The sequence below is a fragment of the Peromyscus maniculatus genome, chromosome 3 (assembly GCF_049852395.1).
Source record: "Peromyscus maniculatus bairdii isolate BWxNUB_F1_BW_parent chromosome 3, HU_Pman_BW_mat_3.1, whole genome shotgun sequence".
Lineage (NCBI taxonomy): Eukaryota > Metazoa > Chordata > Mammalia > Rodentia > Cricetidae > Peromyscus > Peromyscus maniculatus.
Window position 1 is genome coordinate 105810717 of NC_134854.1, and position 24830 is coordinate 105835546.

Here is a 24830-nt window from a genome sequence, read left to right on the forward strand (position 1 = left end):
AAGAAATGAGAAAGCAGGATTGGGTTGTTGTAAGAATGCTACATGCTTTTTAGTTCTTTTTAATTTGTACATATGTATATGTGTATTTTTTAACCAGATAGAAAAAAGGCATTAGAAGATGGAGGACAACGTTCTGTACATGGGACAGAAGTTAATAAACAGAAAAGCACTGAAGCAGTTGATAAAGGACTCTTACCAGCCCAAAAGCCTAAACTTTCCAGTGGATCAAAGCCATCAGTAAAATCTGTAAGCTCTGTAAAGAGTGACTCAAATTTAGGAGAAAATGCTGCTCACAAGTCTAAGAATCTTGAAGATGACACCTTACCAGAAGGTAAACAGGTGTCTGGTAAAGGTGCTTTTGTCCAGCGGAAGGTCAGTAATTCTTTTGTGGATTAGTGCAAGTGTTTCTGCATTTGTTACTATGCCAAGCAAAAAATAAAATTGGATCATTGGAGTCACATTTCCAATAAATTTGAAATCGTTATTTGTTAATTACTTTGATGTTAGATCAGTTTTTTTCTTATGAATAATAATAATAAAAAGCCTAATAATTCAGTCTTTTAATTTAGGAATGCCAGGTGTTTAGTGTTTGATATACCCCAAAAAGTTGTAGTCAGGGTAGTGACCTGCTCCTTTAGTGTAGAGAAGCAGGCTTAGGCAGTAGGCTTCTTACATATGCTGTCTCAGAACAAAGCATATGCTGTGATGGTGAAGGTTTTCGTTAGCTTTGGAAGCTGCGTGGCTGGTGAAATGAATGTAACCAGCACTAATGAGTCTTAATTTTATCAGCTAGAAATGTGAGAGTTGATAGTTTTCTATCTATACTTTCTGTATAGCAGTGTAATTTGTTTTTTAGTTCTGAATTATTTTGACTATAACTACTTGTTACTATACTGAGATGCTGTTTTATTGTATATTTTGTTGAGTTATTGTTAATTAACATCTCCTAAACTATTATTAGAATAATTCTAATAGGCCTAATATTTGTCTGGTATTGTAATATGTACTTTTGATTATATATATATTTATTTCCTTATATATATTTCCTTTATTTTATGGTTTTTTTTTTTGTTTGTTTCTTTGTTTGTTTTGAGACAGAGTCTCATTATGTAGCTTTGACTGTTTTGGAACTCACCATATAGACCAGGCTGTTCTGGACTCACAGAGATCTGCCTGCCTCTGCCTCCTGAGTGCTGAGATTAAAAACATATGCCACTCTGCCTTGTTTCTTATTTCATTTTTAAAAAGAAACATTGAACAATAAACACTTTTATTGTGAGTTAACAGATGATGACTTATTTACCTTTCTGGGCTTTGATCTTCCTCAGAAAGAACTTGAGTTCCTTGTCCTCTAGCTCATAGTCATCTACTCTGCGACGCTGCCCCAATCTTGGCAGTGCAGGCAAGAAGCTTTTTTCTTTTAAAAGACAGTATCTTGCTATAATGCCCAGGTTGGTCTTAAACTTTGATAATCCTCTTACCTCATCCTCCCAAGTGTTGGCATTAGAAGTGTGCAGCACCACACCTGGCATATATGGGTCCTTAAAAGTACTATTCCCAGCCCTTGAATTACTGGAATGTAGAATGAACAAAGCTGTAATATCTGTAAGAGATCCATAAAGATAATAAGATGAGTAGTAGAGATTATATGTGGAGTTACAATCACTGTACCTTGTGTGTACATGTTTTCTTTCATTCCAGATTCGGTCTCGGAAAGATCAGTCTTTGACTTCCAATTCAATTCTTCTTGTGTCTGAACTTCCAGAGGATGGCTTTACTGAAGAAGAGATTAAAAAAGCATTTCAGCCATTTGGAAACATTAGTGATGTCCTTCTTGTTCCTTGTAGAAATGAGGTGAGTCATATAGTCATTTGTGAAAGTTCAGGCTGACTTGTTGCTCTTGTGGTGTTGATGTTGGTATCTTAGCTGCTTGTCCTGTGTATGTCCTTGTTCACTGACAGTTAACATAAATGTTCCACAGTATTTGCATTGACAGAATGGAAAGCTTCCAGGAATGAACGAGGTTCCAGGGAATAGACATTTTTATACAATAAAGGGCCAGATAATAATTATTTAAGGTTTTGTAGGCTGGTCATAGGGTCCCAGGTATTTTGCCATTGTGTTAGAGAAGGTAGGTATGGATATGTAAATGAGAAAACATTCTAAAAATTGTAAAAATAAACAGGAATTTGGACACACAAGTTATATGAAATAAATTATTTCCTTTGTACAGTTAGTATTATTTACATGTATGCTATACTCCTAATAAAGTTTGTGAATTGTGGACCAACTCTAGACTAACTCAGAGTAACAGACTATTGTGAGTTAAGGAAAAGGGAAGACATGGTAATTGCTTTTAAGCAAAAGCCTTTAAAATTTTGGGGCTTGGGGTTGGGGATTTAGCTCAGTGATAGAGTGCTTGCTGGGCTCTGGGTTTGGTCCTCAGCTCAAAATGTCCAACCTTTGCTCATGCAATTCTAATTAAATGCCATGGGCCACAAACAAAGAAGTGAAGAAGACTTGCTAGGGAGAAGAAGGGGTTTGGTGAAGGGAGGGCATAAGAAACGATTCTGGTGATCATTTCAGATGTGATACCTAGAGATCAAAACCAAGTCTCATTTCACTAGATAAAACTTTCACCAACTGACAATATTTCTTAGAGATTTCTATAGAAACTAAAAGCCTGTAATTGATTCCACATTTCTTTAAGTTTTTAAAAATACATCTTTATGCATATGGGTGTTTTGTCTACATGTAGTCTGTACACCACATGTGTGCATGGTATCTGCAGCAGGTGCTGGAATTTGAGCCCAGATCCTCTGGAAGAGCATCCAGTGCTCTTAACTGCTGAGCCATCTCTCCAGCCCCATTCCTCATTTCTTATTACTTAGGATTATTTGCTCACTATGGATGAATCTTAAGTAAAAATAACTTAACGTTTCTTTGGTAGTTCCCAACCCCAGTGGGGGGGTTGGGATGTGTATTTTTAAAAACTTGTTAAAAAACAAAAAATCAAACTTAAAGCAAACTTAAAGATCTTGGCCACCCTCCTGTTCAGTTAGCCATGCCTTCCCATTTCTTCCTATTCTAGGAGCCTGCATCCCTTATCTTGGTAATAGTGTAGAAGTTATATAAAGTTAAATGTGTATTGTATGTGAAACATCCTTAATATCAAATTATAGGTTAACAAAACAAAACAAAAAAAACCCAGTTCTTGAGATAGAGATAACCTCATAGTTTTATGTTCTACAGAGAAGCATTAAGTCCATTTTAAAATGCAGAGCCATAAGCCAGGTGAGGTGGCGTATGGGAGGTGGGGACAGGAGGGTCAAAATTTGAAGGGCAGTCTTGGCTACATAGCAGTTCAAGACTAGCCTGGATGAGACCCTATCTTAAACATTTTTGAATATAAATAAAATGGATCTTTTAAACATAGATTTTGTTTCATACACAAGAAATTTTATTTTAGGCTTACTTGGAGATGGAGCTTAAAAAAGCAGTTACTACAATCATGAAGCACATTGAAACAACGCCTATTGAAATAAAAGGAAAAACTGTGAAAGTATGTGTTCCAGGAAAGAAAAAAATACAGGTAAATTGAACATAAATGTTTTTTGTTACTTAACTTTTTAAATATTTTGGACATGTATAGAATATACATAAATCTTAGTCCAAAAGATTAAAAACTTTTTATCTGTATGCATATGTACCGCCACAACTAGTATAATATTAAGTGATCGAGCAACAGACTAAGGCAAGATAGTACCAGATTAACAAACCTTAAACTGCTGGGTTGCAAAGTAAAAATCATATTGACAACATTGTAGAAGTCCCCATGACTGGTTTGTTTCAATTTTTAAACCTTCTCTTCTGCCTAGAGGTAATCCTTGGTTTCTGAAACCATAATTATGCTTACAAGTTTTGAACTTTACATCAGTAAAATCTGTTCTTCTGTTCTCTGGTGCCCTTTGTTTCTTTAGAAATATTAGTGTTAGTGTTCAGTTTTCCTAGACTATTTTCTGTGCTTCAAATGTTCATAATTAATATCTATAGAATTACTTAGAAATTTCCAGGAGGTATTGCTTTGGTTATATATGTTTTTGTAATTTAGCTTTTTATTTGCTATGGAATGCCTTCTTTAGAGATTCATTAGCACATACTTCTCAGTTAGTAGTAATTTAACCTTAAAAGTAATTGAGGCTTTCCTCATTCTTTGATGACTTCTGTGTTGTGTTGTGTGATTATAATGATTATCTTGCCAGGTCCTTTTAGATAGATACTTAATTATTCCTTTTTTTCCCCCATTTCCAAAAGCAAGACGTTGGTTAATTCCTTATGACTTTTATAGGCCATCCTTTTGTATTTATGATTTGTACATGCCAAAACATTTGTTTGGGTGAAGGATGTAGGTATTAATGCATCACCTGTAGAGTAACTGCAGTCATTTACACCTTTGTGATTTATGAGAACGGTATACTTGTAGCACCATCTTAATCTCTTCAATTAAAAAAATCTAGTAGGTAAAACATGCTGTATTATTTTTACAAATATTAGCTATCTAAGTTAACTTCTCTATTGAATTTCTTGTATTTTTTTCGATTTTTCTATTCATATTTGTGTTGATTTTCTGGAGAAAAGATTGTCAAAATATAGAGCCCAGGTTGACTTCAAATTCCTATCCCTGTGCTTCAGCTTCCCTGGTGCAGTTACAAGCAGGAGCCACCACATGCAGCTTTCTATGGTGAGCTGCTGTATGGGTGCTGGTCATTGAACCTAGGTCCTCTAAAAAGCAGCCAGGACTCTTAACCATTAAGCCATCTGTCCAACCCCAAGTTTTATACTGTAAATTTAAATTTTATTTATTGTTTTGTGTGGCTGATGTGCCTATAGATGGTACACATACGGTCTTTTCACTTTGGAATCTGGGGATCAAACTCAAGTTGTCAGTTTTGTTCAACAAGCTTTGTCCCAATAAACAATCTTGTTGACCCAAAGTAGTTGGGATATGTAATATAAACTCCTTAAGAGTCCATTATCTGTGGCCCTTTATTTTGGATTTCATTTTCTGTAGTTTCAGTTACCCAGGATCAACTGTAGTATAAAAGTAGTAAGTGGGAAATTCTGAAATAGATATTCCATATGTTTTAAGTTCAGTATTGGGAAGTCCACAACTGTCTGGCTTTATCCTGGTAAGATGTGAAGAACCCTTCTGTCAAGCATATGCATGATGTATATACTGTTGGCCCTTCAATTACTCAGTACTGGTCTCTGTTTTTATATTGACTGTTGAGAACTCATGGTGCTTTTGTTTTTTTAGATTATAATATAATACAATTACATAATTTCTCCCTTCCCTTTCCTTCCTCCAAACTCTCCCATATACCACACCTTGCTCTCTCAAATTCATAGACACTTTTTTCATTCATTGCAGTTACATACATACATACGTACATACACACATATACATATACACATATACATATATATATACACATACATATACGTGATACACACACACACACATATATATTCCTAAATATAATATGCTCAGTCTGTATATATACTGTTTCTCATATGTTTCAGGGCTGACCATTTGATATTGGATAACCAGTTGGTGTACTCTTTCCAGAGAAGTCTGCTTCATCCACTCTCAGCATTCCTTGGTTGCCTGTAGTTCTTTGTGGTTAAGGCCTCATGAGCTTTCTCCTGTCTACTTGAGCATATCTATTGGTGTCACCTATATTTAGGTAGTCACTTTTGTGAGACTCTGGATATAGCTTCTGACATTACTATGAGACATAATCTCACAGCAAATTCCCTGTTCTTCTGACTCTTAACAATTTTTCCTTATATTTCCTCTTCTGAAATGTTCTCTGAGCCTTAGGTGGGGGAATGTTTTGTAGATGTATCCGGGGGAATGTTTTGTAGATGTATCCATTGAGACTGGGCTCCATAACTCTGCATTTTGATTGGTTCTGGTTTTCTGTAATGGTCTTGTCTGTTGCAAAAGTTTCCTTCATGAGGAGTGATGGCTATACTTATCTGTGGGTATAAGGACAAATGTTTAGATTGTTGTTAGGGATATGTGGGTGTAGAAAAGTAGTCTTTACTAACAGTAGTTGGCTAGGTTTCCAGTACTAGGCATGGTTTCCACCTTGTTGAGTGGATCTTAAGTCCAGTTAGAGAGCGGATGGTTGCTGTCAAGGTCTGCATGCCACCATTGCACCCTTAGGGTTATTGTGCCAGGCTGTTCATTGTTGTAATTCATAAGCATCATAGCTGCGTGGGTAGGATTGGTTGCTTCCCTCCTTTGGAAGCTTGTATGGCACCATCTGGTACTTTTTGAGATAGAATTTCATTATGTAGCTCTGGTGAGTGCCCTTGTAGACCAAGCTTGCCTCCAACTCACTGAGATTGACTTGCCTCTGCCCCTCTGTGACTCCACACCTCAGCCTCCTCAGTGCTGGGATTAAAGGCATACACTACCCTCCCAAATGTTCATGGTACTTTTATTCAAGTAATTCTTACTTTATTCAGGTATGGCCTTAGTGTATATGTTGGCAGTCTGTATATGCCAAAGAAGCCATGAAATACTTCCTGGAAGTGAAAAAGACAGTATGATATTTTGAGAGACCACATCATATAACTTTAATTGCAGTGTATTATGTTCTATTACCACCATTAATCTCTTATTCTACTTAATTTATGCATTCAGATATAAATATATATCTATATCTATACATATATATAGTGAAAAATTGTATATGGTTTCGTACTGTGCATAGTTTCATCTACTAGAGTTCTGGGAGTGCATTGCACATGAAAAGGCGAGACTACAGAACTGATTTTTTCCTTGAGTTTGAACATTTTTAAGAGTAGGAACAGCAAGTTCAGTCTCATTTTATGTTGTTGAAAGAATATGGGTATAGAAAGGGAGGGCAGAATCAGAGGCCCTTCTGAAGCTGTTGTAATTACCAAAACATGATCACAAAATTAAAGGAAATTTAAGTAGAAAAGGGTAATGAGCATTTATTTATACTCCAGAGTACAGAGATTTTTGAATGTTTTCATTGTTGAACTCTATACATTTTCTGTATTGTGTAAACTGCCTTTTTTAGTTGGGGGAAAGCTAATTTTTTGTTCTGAATAATATTTCCTTCTTAGAATAAAGAAATGAAGAAGAAACCTTCAGATTCCAAGAAGTCATTTGCATCTGCTTTAAAGTAAGTGAATCTGTATTTTCATATAAAAAAATTAATGTGTATTTGTGCTAAGAAATTTTAATTTTTAAGACTACATTTTTAACCACCATGATTATAAAATTGTACATGAATTTAAATTTTCTCAAACACTTCAGTTTTAGAAATGTATGGAACGTAGAACTATTTTTCAGTGGTTCTGATTTTTTTTTTCTTTAAAATAGAAAAGAGACAGATGCTTCAAAAACCATTAAAACTGTTACTTCAGCCTCTTTTGGTAAGTTGCAAACTCTGTGTGTGTGTGTGTGTGTGTGTGTGTGTGAGTGAGAGAGAGAGAGAGAGAGAGAGAGAGAGAGAGAGAGAGAGAGAGCACGAGCGAGCGAGCGAGCACGACAGACAGACACCCTCATGGTCCCTGCTTTTTACGTTTTGAGGCAGAATCTCTTGTTGCTTGCTATTTGTGTATTCCAGTTTAGCTGACCCTTGAGCTTCTAAGGATTCTCCTGTCTCTTCCAGCTTGCCTGAGGCATCCTTGGATTACACATGAATGTTTATTGCATCCAACTTTACATAGGCCCTGGTATCTGAACTCGGGTCCTTGTGTTTGTAAGGCAAACACTTATCCACCAAGCGCCCCCCAGACCAAGTTAACTTTTCAAACTCATTCAAATGAATGTATTTTGTCAGTTTACTTGAAACTTCTTGTAAAATGGTGATAGGAAAACATTATTTTTTGAGCCTTTAATAGAGGGACCCAAATACTGTTCCTTTTGGTTTGTTTTGTTTATATGAGACAGGATCTCTCTACATAGCCTAGGCTGACCTCAAACTTACAGAGGTCTTCCTTCCTCTGACTTCCTAGTGTTGTGATTAAAGGTATGTGCCACCACACCTATCTTACAGGAGACTTTTAAATGTGAAAATTTATGTATTTGTCCATAATTAAAGAAAAAATGAATCAGACTCATTCTCATGCTGAAAGATGGTTTCTCTTGCTCCAGGATAGGCTGGTAACTTTGTTAGTGTGGAAATAGAGCCCACCCAACTCTCAATCAATATTAATGGAACTATTTGTACAGCCTTTGAAGGAAAGTTTAATATTATTAAATTTTATTGAATGAAAGAAGGGAGAAAAATTGAGTTGTTTGCTTTATTATGCATATGTGAATACATACGCGTATTCTTATGGCTCTTCTGCAAACCTTAGGTCTCATCCCCAGGAATGCTTTCCTCTTCCTTTTAGGCTCACCAGTTAACCTAATTCCCAGTGATTCTTCTGTCTCTGCCTTCCCAGGGCTGGGATCAATACTCAGAATTGTATATGATTTTTGGGAATCTAAGGTCCTCATTGTTTACAAAGCAAGTACATTACCAACTGAATCTCCCCCCCCTCCCCCCCACACACACTAAAAGTGTGCATTTTGACTTATCTAAGGATTTTTCTAAGTAATAACTCTTAGGACAGAAAGGATTGGAGGTTGCAATGTGCTTTGAAAATTATTCCAAGGTTAGCTCTTACCTAAATTTGAAAATTGTTTGTAATGTGTTATTGAAATACATTTTTCTCATTATTTTAGCCAAAACTGGACGAATAAAGCCATCTACATTCAAAGTGAACAGATTTACAGGTATGCTATTTTTATATTGCCCATTTGTTTCTTGTAGTGCTGAGGATTGAATGCACAACCTTGTGAGTTCTTTGGCAAGTGCTCTACTATTGAAGTGCACTGCCTGTTCAGTAGTGTATTTTATTAGGATTCTAGTTACTAATTAAATTGCTGAAGAATTAATTGGCTTGTATTTCATGTGATAAAGTGTGTATTAAATATTTGTGTTAATCTTTGAGATTATAGTCATTTAGTAGTTTTCAGAATGAGATCTAATACCCAGTGCTCTAATATTATCAAAGAATAATAATTTAACTGAAGGAGTATTTCTGAGAATGAATATCATAGCTATTTCCCTCCTCTTTCATTGAAGACTTACTGTCTTTTACATAGTAGTCCATATAATTGCACATGTAGTTTTTATAAGCTATAGTTGTTTTTTTGTTTGTTTGTTTGTTTTGTTGTTCAAAACAGCATCCCATGTATCCCAAATGGGTGCTGAACTTGCCATGTGGTCAAGGCTGGCCTTGAATCCTGGTACTCCTGCCTCAGCCTCCTGAGTGCTAGAATTACAGGTGTGCACCACCATGCCTGACTCACTGTAGTGGTTTTTTAAATGATTAAGATTTTTTTCACTTTACCCTGGTGTATTCCCCTTTTCTCCTTTCCCCTCCTGTTTCTGCTAAATATAGGTTATGACAAGAGATCTTCAGGGTAGAGAGTAGTATATTGAATTATCTTCTCTATGGTAAAAAGGAAAATACCATTGTAGTTGATAGATTTGGAATTTTCATGTAGTATTCTGAGGCTATCTTCTAAGATGGTCATACATCTTTAGGAAACTGAAATTTCATTTATTTAACAAATAGTTTGATTAAAGTTTATGGGAGTCACAAATGGAGATTGCTGTGCTGGGAACTAAAGCAGCTAGCCATACCTTAACTGCTGTAGGAATTCTTCCCTTAAATTTCTAGCATCCTTATATAAGTTGTAATATGAACTGCTTATGATAATAACAGAGATACTATAAGAAATCTCTTAACTGGTCAGTTTATTTCAGAATAGCAAACTTGTTCATTACTAAGAATTAACTAGTTAAGAGCCAGATTCTAGGAATTGGTGCAGTAGTTGCCTATTATGGGCAGGGATACATTCATATTTTCCAAGACATACAGTAAATGTCTGAAATTGCAGATAATACTGAACCCTTATATATATTATATTATACATATAATATATTCATACATGTATATATAGTATATAATATATTCATATATGTATAATCATATATACATATACCTACAATTAAGATTTTGAGACAGGGTCTTACTGTATATCCCAGGATGGCTTAGACTCCTAAGAAGACCAAGCTGGCCTCAAACTCAAGAGATCAGCCTTCCTCTGGCCTTTTGAGTGCTGGGATTAAAGGGGTATGCCACACCTGGCTGTGATAAAGTTTAATTTAAAATTAGCCACAGTAAGTTATATGAAGTAGTCTCTTATACTCTTGATTTTTTGTTTGTTTTTTTGTTTTGTTTTCTGAGACAAGGTTTCTCTGTGTATCTTTGGAGCCTGTCCTGAAACTCTCTGTAGACCCAGGCTAGCCTTGAATTTACAAAGATCTGCCTGCCTCTGCCTCCTGAGCGCTGGGATTAAAGGTGTGCACTACTACAGCCCGGCATTGGCTTTTGTTTTCATTTTTGTTTTAAAGAAAGCAGTTTATACCTTCTTACATGGATGTATGAGTTATGAGGATCCCTGTGAGACTTCAAAGGTGTAACAGAGATGGCTATTGATGACTAATGGGAATATAGCATGCATGGTCTGCACATGCTGGACTGTCTGAAGCTGAACAGCTCGGGAGTCCATCCCATTTCTTAGACTGATCCCCAATTTAAAATTCAGAAAGTGCATTTTTCTTAAATTTTTTTATTTAATACTGGCTTGTTGAACAGTTGGCAGTTCATTGTGAGTAATTAAAACTTTGTATAGCAAAACTGCAGCTATTGAGAGGGCACTTGTATTGTTCTTTTGTCTGTCTATGAGTATAATGGGTGAGTATAGATTATTTCTGTTTTTATGGATGTTAGGGGCTCTTTTTATATGATTTATTTTAAAAGAATAGCTGTACTCTTATAATGTCTCTTTTACGAAGTTGTAACAATTACCAGCCTTGTGGCAGGGGTTGTGGGGAAGTACATAGAATTAAGTAATGCCCAAGCTTTAACTTGTATAAACTTCGATCTAAGAATAATCTAATTCTGGGCTGTTTTCTCTTTACTTTCTTGCTGCCTATAATTTTTATTAAATTTGTTCTTTGACAATTTTATACATGAATAAAATGAATTACATTTACCTTCTCTCATTTCCCTCCTACCCCTGTTGACGTGTCTGCCTATTCTGTACAAGTCCTGTCTTTTTTGTGATTTTCCAAGACAGGGTTTCTCTACACATAACTCTGGCTGTCCTTGAACTCGCTCTATAGATCAGGCTGGCCTCAAACTCAGAGATCCACCTGCCTCTGCCTTCTGAGTACTGGGATCAAAGGCGTGTACTACCACCACCTAAGTTCTTTCATAAGTGTCATGTGTTTTCTTTTGTTTTAGTTTGTCCTGTCCTTTGGAGCCTGATGATTGAATCCACCAATAACCATTAGTTCAGCAAGGAGTGATAGGGCCCTTTGAATCCCTCTCTGATTTATGACTAATGATTGACTGGCCCAGTGTTGTGCAGGCCCAGTAGAGACAACCTCAGCTGCTGTGGTAGAGTGTTTACAGTGGCCGTCTCATGCCCTAAAGACAGCATTTCACAGCCCATCTCCCTGTCTTTTGGCTCTTACATTCTTTGCATATCTTCTCCAATTTTTTATGAGCTTTAGATGGAGTGGTGTTAAAAATTTCACTATTGCTTATTCTTATCACCTAGTATAGCCATGAATCTCTGCATTTACTACCATCCTTTGCAAAGATTAGCTTTTCTGATGAAGGCTGAGAGTAGCATTTGTCTATATTAGTATTTAGAAAGTAGTTTGGGGCCATGTTAGCTACACAATATTTAATTTTACTTTAGGCCCTAAAACCATCTCAGCCATGAGTTTTTGCCCTGGTTTACAGTACCAGGTGTGAGTTCCTCCTGTGGAGAGTGCCTCAGATTCAGAGAACCGTTGGGTTACTCTCATAATAATCTTGCCACTTTTGTAGCAGTAGGTACATCTTGGCTGCCAAAATTACATTATAGTTTGTTGGTGTCACACCTGGTTAAGACTGTTGATATCTTTCTTCTGCAAGAGCCATTCAGAGTACCTTCTGAGACTGGAGAAGCTAGCCAGGAGGGAGAAACTTTCCAGCTCAGTTCTAGCTTGAGTTCTCTATTTCTTGTAATGAAGATGAGTGGCAACTTCAGCTATAGCATCTTACCATCTAGTTATGGTGGGCAACCAAGAGGAACCAGCAAGAGACTATATTGTTTGACAACTTTTGGACCCTTATCCCACATACAGCATTAGGATTTTTTTTTTTAAAAAAATAATAGATATACTAGGACATTAAGAGCAGACTTTCTGTGGCCTTCATGTGTTCTTAAATAGATTTCAGTCAAGTGTGATCCAAGGACTCATACATTGAGAGACTCTACATAATTGCTTTTGAAACCAGTGAACACATGGGATTGCTTGTATTTCAGCTTCTAGTTGATTCATACATACAGAGAAATATTTAACTTAAATCCTACTTTCTAGTAATCGATACCTCTCCCCCAAAGAAATTATCATTGCTAGATGTCCCAAAATATTTTATGTGACGTTTTATGTTTTGAATAAAATGTTATTCTTGTATTGTTTTTAATAAGGTAATTTGGAGATTGATACTATTTAAGTAAAACAGTTTTGACTATAGCTTTTGTGATTTAGGGAAATCAGCGGGTTCTGTAAAATCTGTGGTTACGGTAGCTGCAAAAGGTAAAGCTTTTATCAAAACAGGTAAGACAACTGAGGGAGAGAGGCTTATTAAATTTATTTTACAAATTTAAAGAATACATTATTGAAAGCAAGTTTAGAATTCAATAATTTCTAGTATCTGGTAACTAATCTTGAAACATTTAGTAGATTCTTCAGTATTTAAAATTTACAATATAGGATTTTTATTTGTTGCTACTTTGGTCTTTAAGAATAAATGCCATTAAAGATACATTTCTGTATCAATATGTATTTCTGTACCAATATATTATGGCTATACAGTATACACACACACACACACACACACACACACAAAACTATGTAACTGCATGGTCTAACAGTAATATACTCATAGGTTGCTCTATCATTGTCCCTTTAACTGGTTTAATCCTTCCTCTTCTTTCTTGTTACAACTGTCATTTTACTCCCTTTCACAGCTTAAACAGTGTATCTGATATTTGTTACTTCAAAACAGATTCACTTCCCTGATAAAGAAATGAAATGCTATTTAACATAAATGTTGTACATTGAAAATAGCATGGCCCTATTAACAGTTTAATTCCAAGGAACCTTTGTTGAAATTTCAAAATATGTATTTTTAATTCTGTATTTCCCATGAGAATTAAACTTGGGACTAATTGAAAGGCAACTAAAACATGTCTTGACTTAAATTTGCTTTTAATATTACTTGTAAAAAATTGAAAATAAATAATACATGTAATAAATTGCTATTCAGATTAGGTTGAGCTATTTTTTCTGATATATTAATATAAAATATGCTAAATGAGTAGACCCTTAATCTTAGAATAATTGTTTAATTCTACTTTTAAAAGCAAAATCTGGAAAGAAGTCTCTAGAAGCTAGAAAGTCTGGGATTATCAAAAACAAAGACTCCAATAAACTCGTCACTGTACCAGGTAACAATGTACTATCACTCAGTGGTTTATTTATTTATTTATTTATTTTTGGATCCTCTTGGTTTATATTTGAGATATATTTTGAAATCTTTCTGTAAAATTCCCAAAGGGAGACCTGAGAGATGGCTCAGTTGTTAAATAGTTGTTGGGTATACAAGCATGAAAACCTATATTTGGCTCCCACGCAACCCACACAAAAGCCGGGCATAGCACGCACCTGTAATCCCAGTGCTGGGTTGGGCAGTAGGGGGACAGACAACACAGGCTGATCCTGGAGCTCATTAGCCAACCATCCTAGCTGAATGGATACTCTAGTGTCAGTGAGACCCTATCTCAAAAATACAAGGTTTGAAAGCAATGGAGGTAGACAGTAGATGTTGATCTCTGGCTTCCATATACTCGACACAAGCACCTGCATGCATGCATACACAGAACCACACAGCCTCACAGGAAATATTTTGTTTTCCAAAGAGGTTTTACTTAGATCAACATGAAAGAACCTAAAGTGATTAAAATTCTAGCTTAAATTCTAGTTTAGATTCATTTGTTTGATTATATTAGTGTTTTCTTAGAAAATTAAAGTAGTCTGTTTTGTGCAGGAAACTCTGAAATCAAGACTAGTATGGAAGACAAAGCCACTGGAAAGAGTGCTGAAGAAACTACTTCAGGTAGGCCAATAGAAATTTCATTTTGTGCTGTACATTTAAAATTAAAAGAAAGTAAGTATTTTTAAGAAAAGTATTTGTGGTTATATGTTTGTATATGTGTTGATTTTTCTAATACTAGGGTCAAATTAAATATATTACAATTCAGATTCACACTGTCTCTGTATCATTCTTAAGTTTTACTCTTGAGGAATAACTGAAATGTTTTATTTAAAAACTGTTATCACTGGACAGCAAGGTCCTCTAAATCAACTGAGCAAAGCTCATATGGACTCACAGAGACTGAAGTAGCAAGCACAGGGCTTGCATGGGTCTGTACCATGTAGTCTGTGTATATTATGACTTTCAGTTCAGTTTTTTTTTTTTTTTTTTTAATAAACCTCCTGAGTGGGTAGACTTGGTATTGTGCCCCTTTTTGAGCTCTTTTCCTTCTGTTGATTGCCTTGTCCAAACTTCAATGTGATGTTTTTGTTTTATCTTAATGTATTCTTTTTTGTAACGTTTTGTTATCTCTTAGAAGCCTGTTCTTTCCTAATGAGAGACAGAAAGGGGGTAGTTGTGGATCGGAGGGGTGGTGGGGAGGAACTAGGAGTAGAGGGAGTGGAAACTGTAATCAGGATATATTACATGAGAAAAGAGTCTATTTTCAGTAAAATGGGACAAAAAGCTTATACCACTTCTGTACTGTTTCTCAGCTATTTGTCATAGACATGTTCATATTAACTTATTTAATTTAATATGGAATAAAGTAGAATCTTGAGGATCACATGAACTTTTAAAAATTGTGTTTTCATTATTTTTTGACATTAAGGTACTTTGGAGGTCACAGAAAATGAACCAGTGAGCAAGGTCAGTTTTTGTATTTTATTTACATAAAATTCTCTTAGCAACTGTATTTCACTTTTTGGCCTGGTAAAAATTCTTAGTCATTTTCAATTCTTTAGATATGTTGGTTAAAATAAACTTGAATAAATGTGTGTTTATGAAGATGGCTGTCCTCTGAGTTCATGTTAAGGCAAAATGGATTTGGAGTAGATAACAGCTTGTTGGAACTGAAAGAACTAGAACTTATGCACATTGGGAATTTGTTTTGTTTCATTGGAGGATTTTTGTTTAGATGGGCTTTCTTCGTATTGTAGTCTGAACTTGAGCATGCTATGTTACAAGGAGTGACCTTGAACTTTAATTTCCCTGCTTCAACTTGGTTAGTGTGTGGATTACTAGAGTGTCACCACACCCAGTTTATACATTGTTGGGGATAAAACCTCAGGGTTTTGTACATGTTTTGCAAGCGTTCCACCAACTGAGCTACATCTATAATTTCTAATAATCTTTTGTGAATTTTTTTTTATCTAGCCTTGAGAAAAGTAATATATTGAATACCATGGCTTTTTTGTTTGTGCTGCATTTTTTGAGAAACAAGTAGGCCTTCTGATTTATAGGAAGGACATAAAATTCACTGTTCTTATATGTTTAAGAGTATACTAAGCCGGGCGGTGGTGGCGCACGCCTTTAATCCCAGCACTCGGGAGGCAGAGGCAGGCGGATCTCTGTGAGTTCGAGGCCAGCCTGGACTACCAAGTGAGTCCCAGGAAAGGCGCAAAGCTACACAGAGAAACCCTGTCTTGAAAAACCAAAAAAAAAAAAAAAAAGAGTATACTAAAATCTCATCATTTTATTGGTTAGAGTTTGAGATTGCTCACATGCTATGCCTAAATTCACTTTTGCCTAATAATCCACTCATTAATAAATCACTAAATAGTATGTCTTACTTTAGGAAAAGTATTTTTAGGCACTGATATAGTAGTGTCAGTGTAGTACAGCATTCTAATAAAGCTATTTAGGAATTATATACCAATGCACCTGAGAGACCTGTTGTTGTTAGTCACTTGCTTTTCAAAGCTATGACTTTTGGCAAGTTTTCTTTTCTTTTTGTCTCTAAAATCAAAATAGGCCAAGTTTATCATAGAGGCTTTTCAAATTTTCCCTATGTCTACAAAAGGAAAAGCTAGCTTAATGAAAGAATAAGTTTAGAGAATAAGTATATTGGGGCACAATAAAACAGAAAAGTACTTATGGTATAAGGATCTTAAAGAGAGTAGATAAACTTAAAAAATATTGCCTAAGAGTGGTAGTTGTTCAGGAAGATGAGAAGACACACTGCTTTGGGTGTTAAATGTACGCGCATATCACATTGCAAGGCACAGGCATAGTAATGGTAAACGAAAGAAGGAGCTGTTGTCAGAGATATGAATGAACGTCAGTTTTAAAACAGTAAATCAAAAGGAGACTGATAGACCTGGACTAGATGACAGATATTAGTAAATTTGTATATTCTAAAGATGTCTTAGTTACTCTTCCATTGATGTGAATGAGACATTATGACCAAGGCAGCTTATAAAAGAAAGTATTTAATTGGGGCCATGCTTACAATTTCAGAGGGTTAGTCTATGACTATCATGATGGGGAAAATGGTAGTTTTCAGGCAGGCATGGCCCTGGCCATAGGCAGAGAAAGTGAGACTGGATCTGGAGTGAACCGTTCCAACAAGATCACACCTCCTCCAACAAAGGCTAAACCTCTTAATCCTTCTCAAACAGTTCTACTAACTGGGGAATCAAACACTCAAACATATAGGCCTGTAGGGCCTTTCTCATTCAATCCACCAGAAAGGGCATTTAATTTGAGGTTCTACTAGTCTCCTGATTTATCTGCCTTTCCTCAAGTAGTAAATGCAAATTAAATACTAATCACTGTCTTGTTTTGAAGGAAATGGAGGAAATGAGTGTGGTCTTTATTTCTAATTTGCCTAATAAAGGATATTCTACAGAAGAAATTTACAACTTAGCAAAACCATTTGGCGGTTTGAAGGATATTTTGATTTTATCATCTCATAAAAAGGTAAGAATTATGATGACTATTTATTTATAAGCACATTTTGACAAAAACATTGAATTTTTAAATATAGTAAAAATTTAAGGGACTATCTCTAAACTCGTTTAAGCTAACAGATTTTTAAAATCTTTATAATATGCTATTTTTGTTTTGTGTTTTTGAAACTTAGGCTAACTACAAGCTACAAACTCAAACTCATGATCCCTCTGTCCTAGCCTGGCTTTATAATCAATCAGTCAGCCTGTCTCTCTCCCTCTCCCTCTCCCTCCCCCTCCCCTCTTTCACATATCTGTCTGTGGGGGGTGTGGGGGTGGAATTGAACTTAGGGCTAGGCATACACACTTTACTGCTAAGCTATATCCCTAGCCCAACTAAAGGATTTTTAAAATGAAAAGGCACAGATATCATCTACTTCAGTATTTTTCATAATTGTGTGTGTGTGTGTGTGTGTGTGTGTGTGTGTGTGTGTGTGTGTGTGTGTGTGTGTAAGATTTATTTATTTGGGAGGCTGGGGTGATGACCTAGCAATTAAGAGTATTGGTTGTTCTTTCAGAGGACCTGGGTTTGATACCCAGCACCCGTAAGACAGCTTATAACCATCTATAGCTACAGTCCTAGGGAATTTGATACCATCTTCTGATCTCCAAGGACACTGAAAGCACATGTCACACAAATATACATGCAGACAGAATACTCATACACACAAATAATAATTTAAATTTTTAAAAGATGTATTTATTTTTATGTGTGCATGGTTGACATTAGTTTGATGGTTGACATTAGTTTGAGTCTAGAAAGTGGTTAGTTCTCATTAAATATCACTGCTAGAACAACAAAAAGATTAATAAATCCTAATAAAGGTCTGGAGAGATGGTTCAGTGGTTAAGATCATTTAACTGTTCTTACAGAGGAAGGATCTAGGTTCAGTTCCCAGCACTCACTGGGCAGTTCACAACCACCTGTCCATTCCCAAAAGATCCACTATCCTTTGCTAGCCTACATGGATTCCTGCATTTACATGGTGCACATAAACTTATACAAGTACACATTATACATATAGATAAATAAAATCTTTTTTTTAAGTATTGTTTTTAAAATAGCTCAGCAAAATTTCTTGTTAATAAACAACTTGTATGAGGTATTGTAATAACCTTAAAGAAGGGGAGTTTTCTGGAAAAAAAAATTTAATCTAAAAAATATTACTCTTTGGACAGTATTACTCTGTGTCTTATGACAGTCAATTTTTACAGTCACTTAATTTTTAAGAATCGTGGGGAAAATGGAGCAGGATCATCAGCCAGTGTGCTTACTGAACAAAGGGGAGAGTAAAGGTTGAGTTATGTGCAGTTTCAAATTAAGTAGAATAGAGACTGAATTATACACACTTTTAAAAGATGCCAAGGACAGTGTATGGGAGTACATCTTTTCTTTTTTCGTTTTATATAATTTTATATCTTTATTTTTATTGTATGATGTTTTGCCATCACATATATCTGTTTGCCACATGTGTGCCTGGTCCCTATGGAGGTCAGAAAAATGCATCAGATATCTGGAACAGAGTTAGAAGAGGCTGTGAGCCACTGCATGGGTGCTGGGAGTCAAATCTGGGTCTTCTGTAAGAGCAGCCTGTACTCTTAAGCACTGACCATAGCACTGATTTTTAAATGGGAATATTTGTAATTTAAAGGAAGATTAAAAATAGAAAACGATGCAATTTTTTTTTTTTTTTTTTTCCCCTCAAGACAAGGTTTCTTTCTGTAGACCAGGCTGGCCTCGAACTCACAGACATTTGGCTGCCTCTGCCTCTTGAGGACTGGGATTAAAGGTATGTGCCACCATCGTCCTGAAAACAATGCATTCTTTAATGTTAAAAATTTTCATATGATAATAGAGTGAAATTGGAAATTTTGAGCTTTTAAAAACAATTCAAATTGAGTTTATATTGTAATGCCAAAACATGTAATAAATACAGATGTAATATGTACAAAGTCTAAGGCAGTAAACCAAGATTATCTGCCCAGATTTGTTCATTATTGAGTAGAATTATTAAATACTTGGATATACAATACTTCTCTAAAATTATATTGGAAAATACCAGACTCTGCTAATAGTAGTCTTCCCTTACCCATGAAAATTGCCTTTTCAAGACCCAGTGGATGTTTGAAATTAGATGGTATTGAACCTTAGCTATTCTGTATTCTTCACATTTCATGCATATACAGATTTCATGTCTCTTCCTTGATAATGAAGCATTTCTATCACATACTTTGTAACTTTGGCAAAGCTGGCACAAATTTGTTTTCTTAACTTTACAATCTCAAGGATTTGAGATTCTTACCATAATTCTTTTACCAAACTCAGCATATGATTATTTTTCCTTTTTTTTAGTTGCATTTATGTATTTGTGTGTATATATGTGAATGTGCACATGGTACAGTGTTCGAATGCAAGTCAGTTGACAACTTGGACACCATGTGGGTCCCAGAGATTGAACTCTAGTGGTTAGGCTTGGCCACCAGGGCCTTTACCCACTGAGTACACATACAGGCCCTCTGCGTGTTATGCTGATCACTTTTGCCTTTTCATTTACAGGAAGCATATGTAAGGATTTTTCCTTGGCATTTATGATTGCTAGCATCACTGTTATTGTACTTTATGACCATAATATAAAATAAAGGTACCTGAACACAGGTGCTGCATTTGACCAGTTGATAACAAATTGTCATTGACCGACTAGACTCACTAGATAAAGGACTCATGGATGTCCCAGACAGAGTAATTGGAAATACCATTATACCACTAAGAATGATAAGTGATTTAAATCTAAGGAATTATTTATTTAAATGTCTTATTAAATCTTAAAAAAAAATAATAAAATGTCTGCTAATGCTAAGTACTGTTGTGGATATGATAAGTAAGACTTTCTGCATTGAATTTAGTGCCTGATTGCAATTCTGGTGCCTCAAGATCGAGACAAGACTATCTAGGGTCCAGAATAAGACCCTATTTCAAAAATAAATAAACAAAAAACCTTTTCAATGTTAGCTTTAGAATGTGTTTTGGTTCTCATTATAATATTGCCTATCTTTTCACTTATTTCTTGGTGTTACATTAGTCTTAGCCTATGGATTTTGCTGTTTCTACGACTTGGTTTTCTTATTAAGTCATTTGACTCTGAAGATTCAAGTCTTTTCAGGAAGATTTTTTTTTTTTTCATTTTTATTTTTAAAGGCATATATAGAAATAAACAAAAAATCTGCAGATTCTATGGTAAAATTTTACACCTGCTTCCCAATATCCATGGATGGAAATCAGCTCTCCATAAGTATGGCTCCTGAGGATGTGGACATAAAAGATGAGGTAAATAATCAGCTTACACCATCATTTTTCCTAGATCTAACTAAATTTTTAAGATCAAATTTACTATGTTTTTTTTGTTGTTGTTCTTAACTAGTTTTCTTTCTAGGGTCACATAGTATTTTTAGACCATAAACGTGTCCTCTCCTTTTAGTGACCACTCAGCCCACTGTTTGAGAGGAAATCCTTTTTGGGGGAAAACAAAAAAATTTCTTGACTGCTGCTCTCTGACCAACAATCAAAACAGAATACTGGCAGTTGTCTTTAATTTTTCCTCATTTGTCACACTTGGTCACTCAGTAACGCTTTTCTATTTTAAATATATCAAGCTTCATCCATGTTCCTCATTGTTTAATCTCAGCCAAAGTAATATAGAGTAGCTCTTTAATGTTATTGTCAGGTTTGCTTCCTTCAAGTACTTTAACCACAAAGCCACGAGACTAACATGAAATTCAAATCTGTTAAGATTCAGCTTCAACTGATGCAAAAACATTTCAGGGTCTGTAGGACCTAAAAGGAGACAGTAGAATCTCATAGAAGCTAGGGGAAATGCAAATTTAGGAAAGCCTTTTCCTGATAATCATCGTAACATGCTAGTATTAGTGGGGATTATTATACATGTCAGTAGTATTAAAGAAAAAGTTTAAGAACCATAGTTTCATTAGACAAAGGCCAAATTACTTTTCTTTATACATAACCTTCTTTTAAACTATCTTTTGCTAATTTCACCATTCTTTTCTTGTGCTGCTTTTGACCTTTTTATGATAGTAACAAATTACTACACTGGTCTTTATTTTCCTGCAGTGAACCTAGGGGAATAAGAAGAATTAAGTTAGATAGATAGGGTGAGACTTAAATAACATCTTCAGAGAGAGGGGAGAAAATTTTTAAAGGAGTAAAACTTTAGCTGCCTGATTTATGAAATACTTAATAATGCATATCTGTGTAGTTCATTGCATAACAAACTGTTACCAAGTTAAGTGTTAGTATATGAATGAGACAGAGCCTTCACCTTTTACCTTTGAATGTTTGACTTTTTAGGAAGCTCTCTTTACAACCTTGATTAAAGAAAGTGACCCAGAGGTGAGTTTCACATTTAAATGCTTTTGTTTGCTGATTTAATTGAAAATTTGTTTTATTTTTCTTTTGAGAATTAAAGAAAATTCTAGTAGCAATTTTAATACTGAGTTGACTAAGATTATCAGATGGCTCTTCTTGGTAAAAATGAAAAGGGTCTCACAGTCCTTGATATGAACTAATTTTTTATACATTGAAGTGCATATTTGTAGCCACATAGGTGATGTTCCATTTGAGAATTTTTCTTTAATAAACATAGAAATACATGTCCAATTTTATTATATTTTATTCATTGCTCAGATGTAAAATAAAGACCTTACTATTGGTCTGGAAGGTTAGCTCAATGATAAAGGGCTTCCCTGGCACACATGAGACTCTGGTTTCAATTCCCCCACACCCCTCCCCACTCCACCCTAGTCCTAGGGGTGGGAATACCACTGTTTTCTTCCATATAGTCTTTTTCTTATTCTTGGAAGAAGCATCACCTAGCTTCTATAATATTCAGTTACTGCTAATCAGTGATTTATGATTTGATGTTTAACTTTTTCCCCCCTACTTTGTCTCAAAAAAAAAAAATACCAACAAAACACAGGCAAATACTGATAAAATTTACAACCGATTTGTACATCTTGACAATTTACCTGAAGACGGACTTCAGTGTGTGCTTTGTGTTGGACATCAGTTTGGAAAAGTGGATCGCTATGTGTTCATAAGTAACAAAAACAAGGTAATTGAACCCTGTATACTTATAGTCTGTAGCTTCTAACTTGGCATTTGTGTTGAAGCATCTTTAAACATTATTCAACCACTAAGCATAAGTATAACAGACTAGGACAGTTTCTTTTGGACTGTGATTTAAAAATAGGTGAAAAAAAGAGATAGCCTCTCTCTTTAGTTTAAGAAGAAATAAGATTCACAGAGAGAACAAGGTAATACAGTGCGAAGAGCATTGTCTTACCAGGAAGACATACATATAGTCTATGACCATAGCAAAGCTGTTTTACCCCTATAAAATGAAAGGTATGGTTTTTTAATATATATTTAAAGTCGCCTTCTAACTGAAACACAGATTTAGATCTGTTTATCAACTTTATTTCATGATTTGCCTTCTGTACTTAAAATTACAGTAAGGTAATTACAGTGGGTATCAGCCACCTGATGTGGGTACTGGGAACTGAACTCGAGTTTTCCAGGAGTGCAGCAACTGTTGAGCCATCTCTACAGCCCCTACACTATAGTTCTGTTTTAAAGAAAGAAAGGGGCCGGGCAGTGGTGGCGCACACCTTTAATCCCAGCACTCGGGAGGCAGAGCCAGGCGGATCTCTGTGAGTTCGAGGCCAGCCTGGGCTACCAAGTGAGCTCCAGAAAAGGCGCAAAGCTACACAGAGAACCCCTGTCTCGGAAAACCAAAAAAAAAAAGAAAGAAAAGGTTTTAAAATAACCTTTTGTTTTGCCTAGCCTTTGTAAGGTATTAAATTATAAATTTACCATTTTAACTTTAGGTGTCAGTTTAGTGGCATTAAGCATATTTGAATTGTATTTGCTGTTTTGCAATTGACTTATTTTACTTGGCGTATGTTCTAGGTTTATTGATGCAACATATATCAGAATGTCATTTTAATGGCTAAACAGCATTCTGTTGTGTGCTTAGACTATGTTTTTAAAATTCATTCATCAGTTGGTAGACAGGTCTCTTTTTTTAATGGATGTGCCTAATATTTCTTGGAATGTAAGTGAATAAATAAATGTTTGGGTCCCCGATTTCAGTTCTTCTGGGTATACAGTAAAAAGTGGAATTGCTAGGTAACATCCTAATTCTACTTATAATTTTTAAATTCATGCTTTAAAAAAATATTTTTAAAGGTGATTCTTCAGTTAGAAAGTCCTGAATCTGCTCTGTCAATGTACAGTTTTCTGAAACAAAATCCACAAAGCATAGGTGATTATGTTTTGACCTGTACTTTATCTCCAAAGATGGACTCAGAGGTATGTGGTTTTTGTTTGTTTGTTAACGTGTTTGTTTGTTATTTTAGAAGATCAAAAGGGTGGGGCTAGAGAGATGGTTTAGCAGTTAAGAGCATTGGCTGTTCTTGAAGAGGACCCCAGGTTGGTTCTAGCACCCATGTAGTGGCTTACAGCCATTTGTAAGTCAAGTTACAGGGATCTAGTGCCACCTTTTGACATCCTTGGGCACTAGGCAGACACATGGTATAAACACATACATTCAGGCGAAGTACTCATGCATAAAATAAATAAATCTATAAAAAAATTTTTAAGAAAATCAGCATAAAGGACATTTTCTGAAAACTGAAGATACATTATGAATGCAATTTAAGGGTAAGCTTAGATAGTAGTCAAACTTCTTCTGAATTTAGATTTTTTTATATTGATAATTTTAAAAATTGTCTGACCCTCTTACAGTTTTGATGATTATGGAAGCAGAGTACATGAGATAAATTGGTAATTTTGAAATATATAACTATTTTCGGGTACTAACATGTGAAGAGATTTCTTATAAACCGGGCAGTGGAGGCACATGCCTTTAATCCCAGTACTTGGGAGGCAAAGGCAGGTGGATCTCTTGAATTTTTGAGGCCTGCCTGGTGTGCAGAGTGTGTTCCAGGACAGCCAGGGCTACACAGAGAAACCCTGTCTTTTAAAAAACAAAACAAAGAGAGAGACTTTGTATGTCTTCTGTGATCATCTCTGGGAAACAGGTACTGTTTTGATCCATTGTTGCTTCCTGGAAGGAAACATTTTTGTTTGTTCATATTTTTTTTTATTCTATATATAAGTGTATTGCATAAGAAAGCAAAATATACATGTTCTTGGTTTACATAGGTGTACAGTAGAATACATGTAGAAAAACAATAGTATTATTAATTTTTGAAAGAAATTCATATTTGTGTTTTTCTAATTGTTCCATTGTGTTTCAGTAGCAGGGGGTAAACAGTTGAACCTTACATTTAGTACCTATATTTTTTGCTAATCTTTCCAAATTCTTGAATTAACTGAGGAAAGATTTGTGTGTGTGTGTGTGTGTGTGTGTGTGTGTGTGTGTGTGTGTGTGTGTGTAATACATCAAGCAATAAAATACCAGATGGTAAAAAGGTGCTGTGAAGACAAGTAAATCAAGATAAAAAGAATTACAAAGTCAGATA

The 24830-nt window shown here is 35.3% G+C and overlaps 1 protein-coding gene across 26 annotated transcripts in view; it reads left to right on the forward strand.

Moving 5' to 3' along the window:
* The window catches only part of Znf638 (zinc finger protein 638), a 129059-nt gene that overhangs the window by 81303 nt on the left and 22926 nt on the right, over positions 1 to 24830 (forward strand). For 14 of the 26 annotated variants that reach the window (XM_006991524.4, XM_016009815.3, XM_076567047.1 and 11 more), the window contains 15 exons: positions 98 to 372; positions 1702 to 1854; positions 3470 to 3592; positions 7165 to 7223; positions 7424 to 7476; positions 8777 to 8827; positions 12714 to 12782; positions 13592 to 13675; positions 14275 to 14343; positions 15152 to 15189; positions 17110 to 17241; positions 20467 to 20595; positions 21634 to 21675; positions 22262 to 22396; positions 23533 to 23655. In XM_006991524.4, the coding sequence (XP_006991586.2) occupies positions 98 to 372; positions 1702 to 1854; positions 3470 to 3592; positions 7165 to 7223; positions 7424 to 7476; positions 8777 to 8827; positions 12714 to 12782; positions 13592 to 13675; positions 14275 to 14343; positions 15152 to 15189; positions 17110 to 17241; positions 20467 to 20595; positions 21634 to 21675; positions 22262 to 22396; positions 23533 to 23655 (1535 nt within the window). The remainder of the gene's footprint in view (positions 1 to 97; positions 373 to 1701; positions 1855 to 3469; positions 3593 to 7164; positions 7224 to 7423; positions 7477 to 8776; positions 8828 to 12713; positions 12783 to 13591; positions 13676 to 14274; positions 14344 to 15151; positions 15190 to 17109; positions 17242 to 20466; positions 20596 to 21633; positions 21676 to 22261; positions 22397 to 23532; positions 23656 to 24830) is intronic. The other 12 variants (XM_016009814.3, XM_076567038.1, XM_076567050.1 and 9 more) reach the window with 2 other exon arrangements.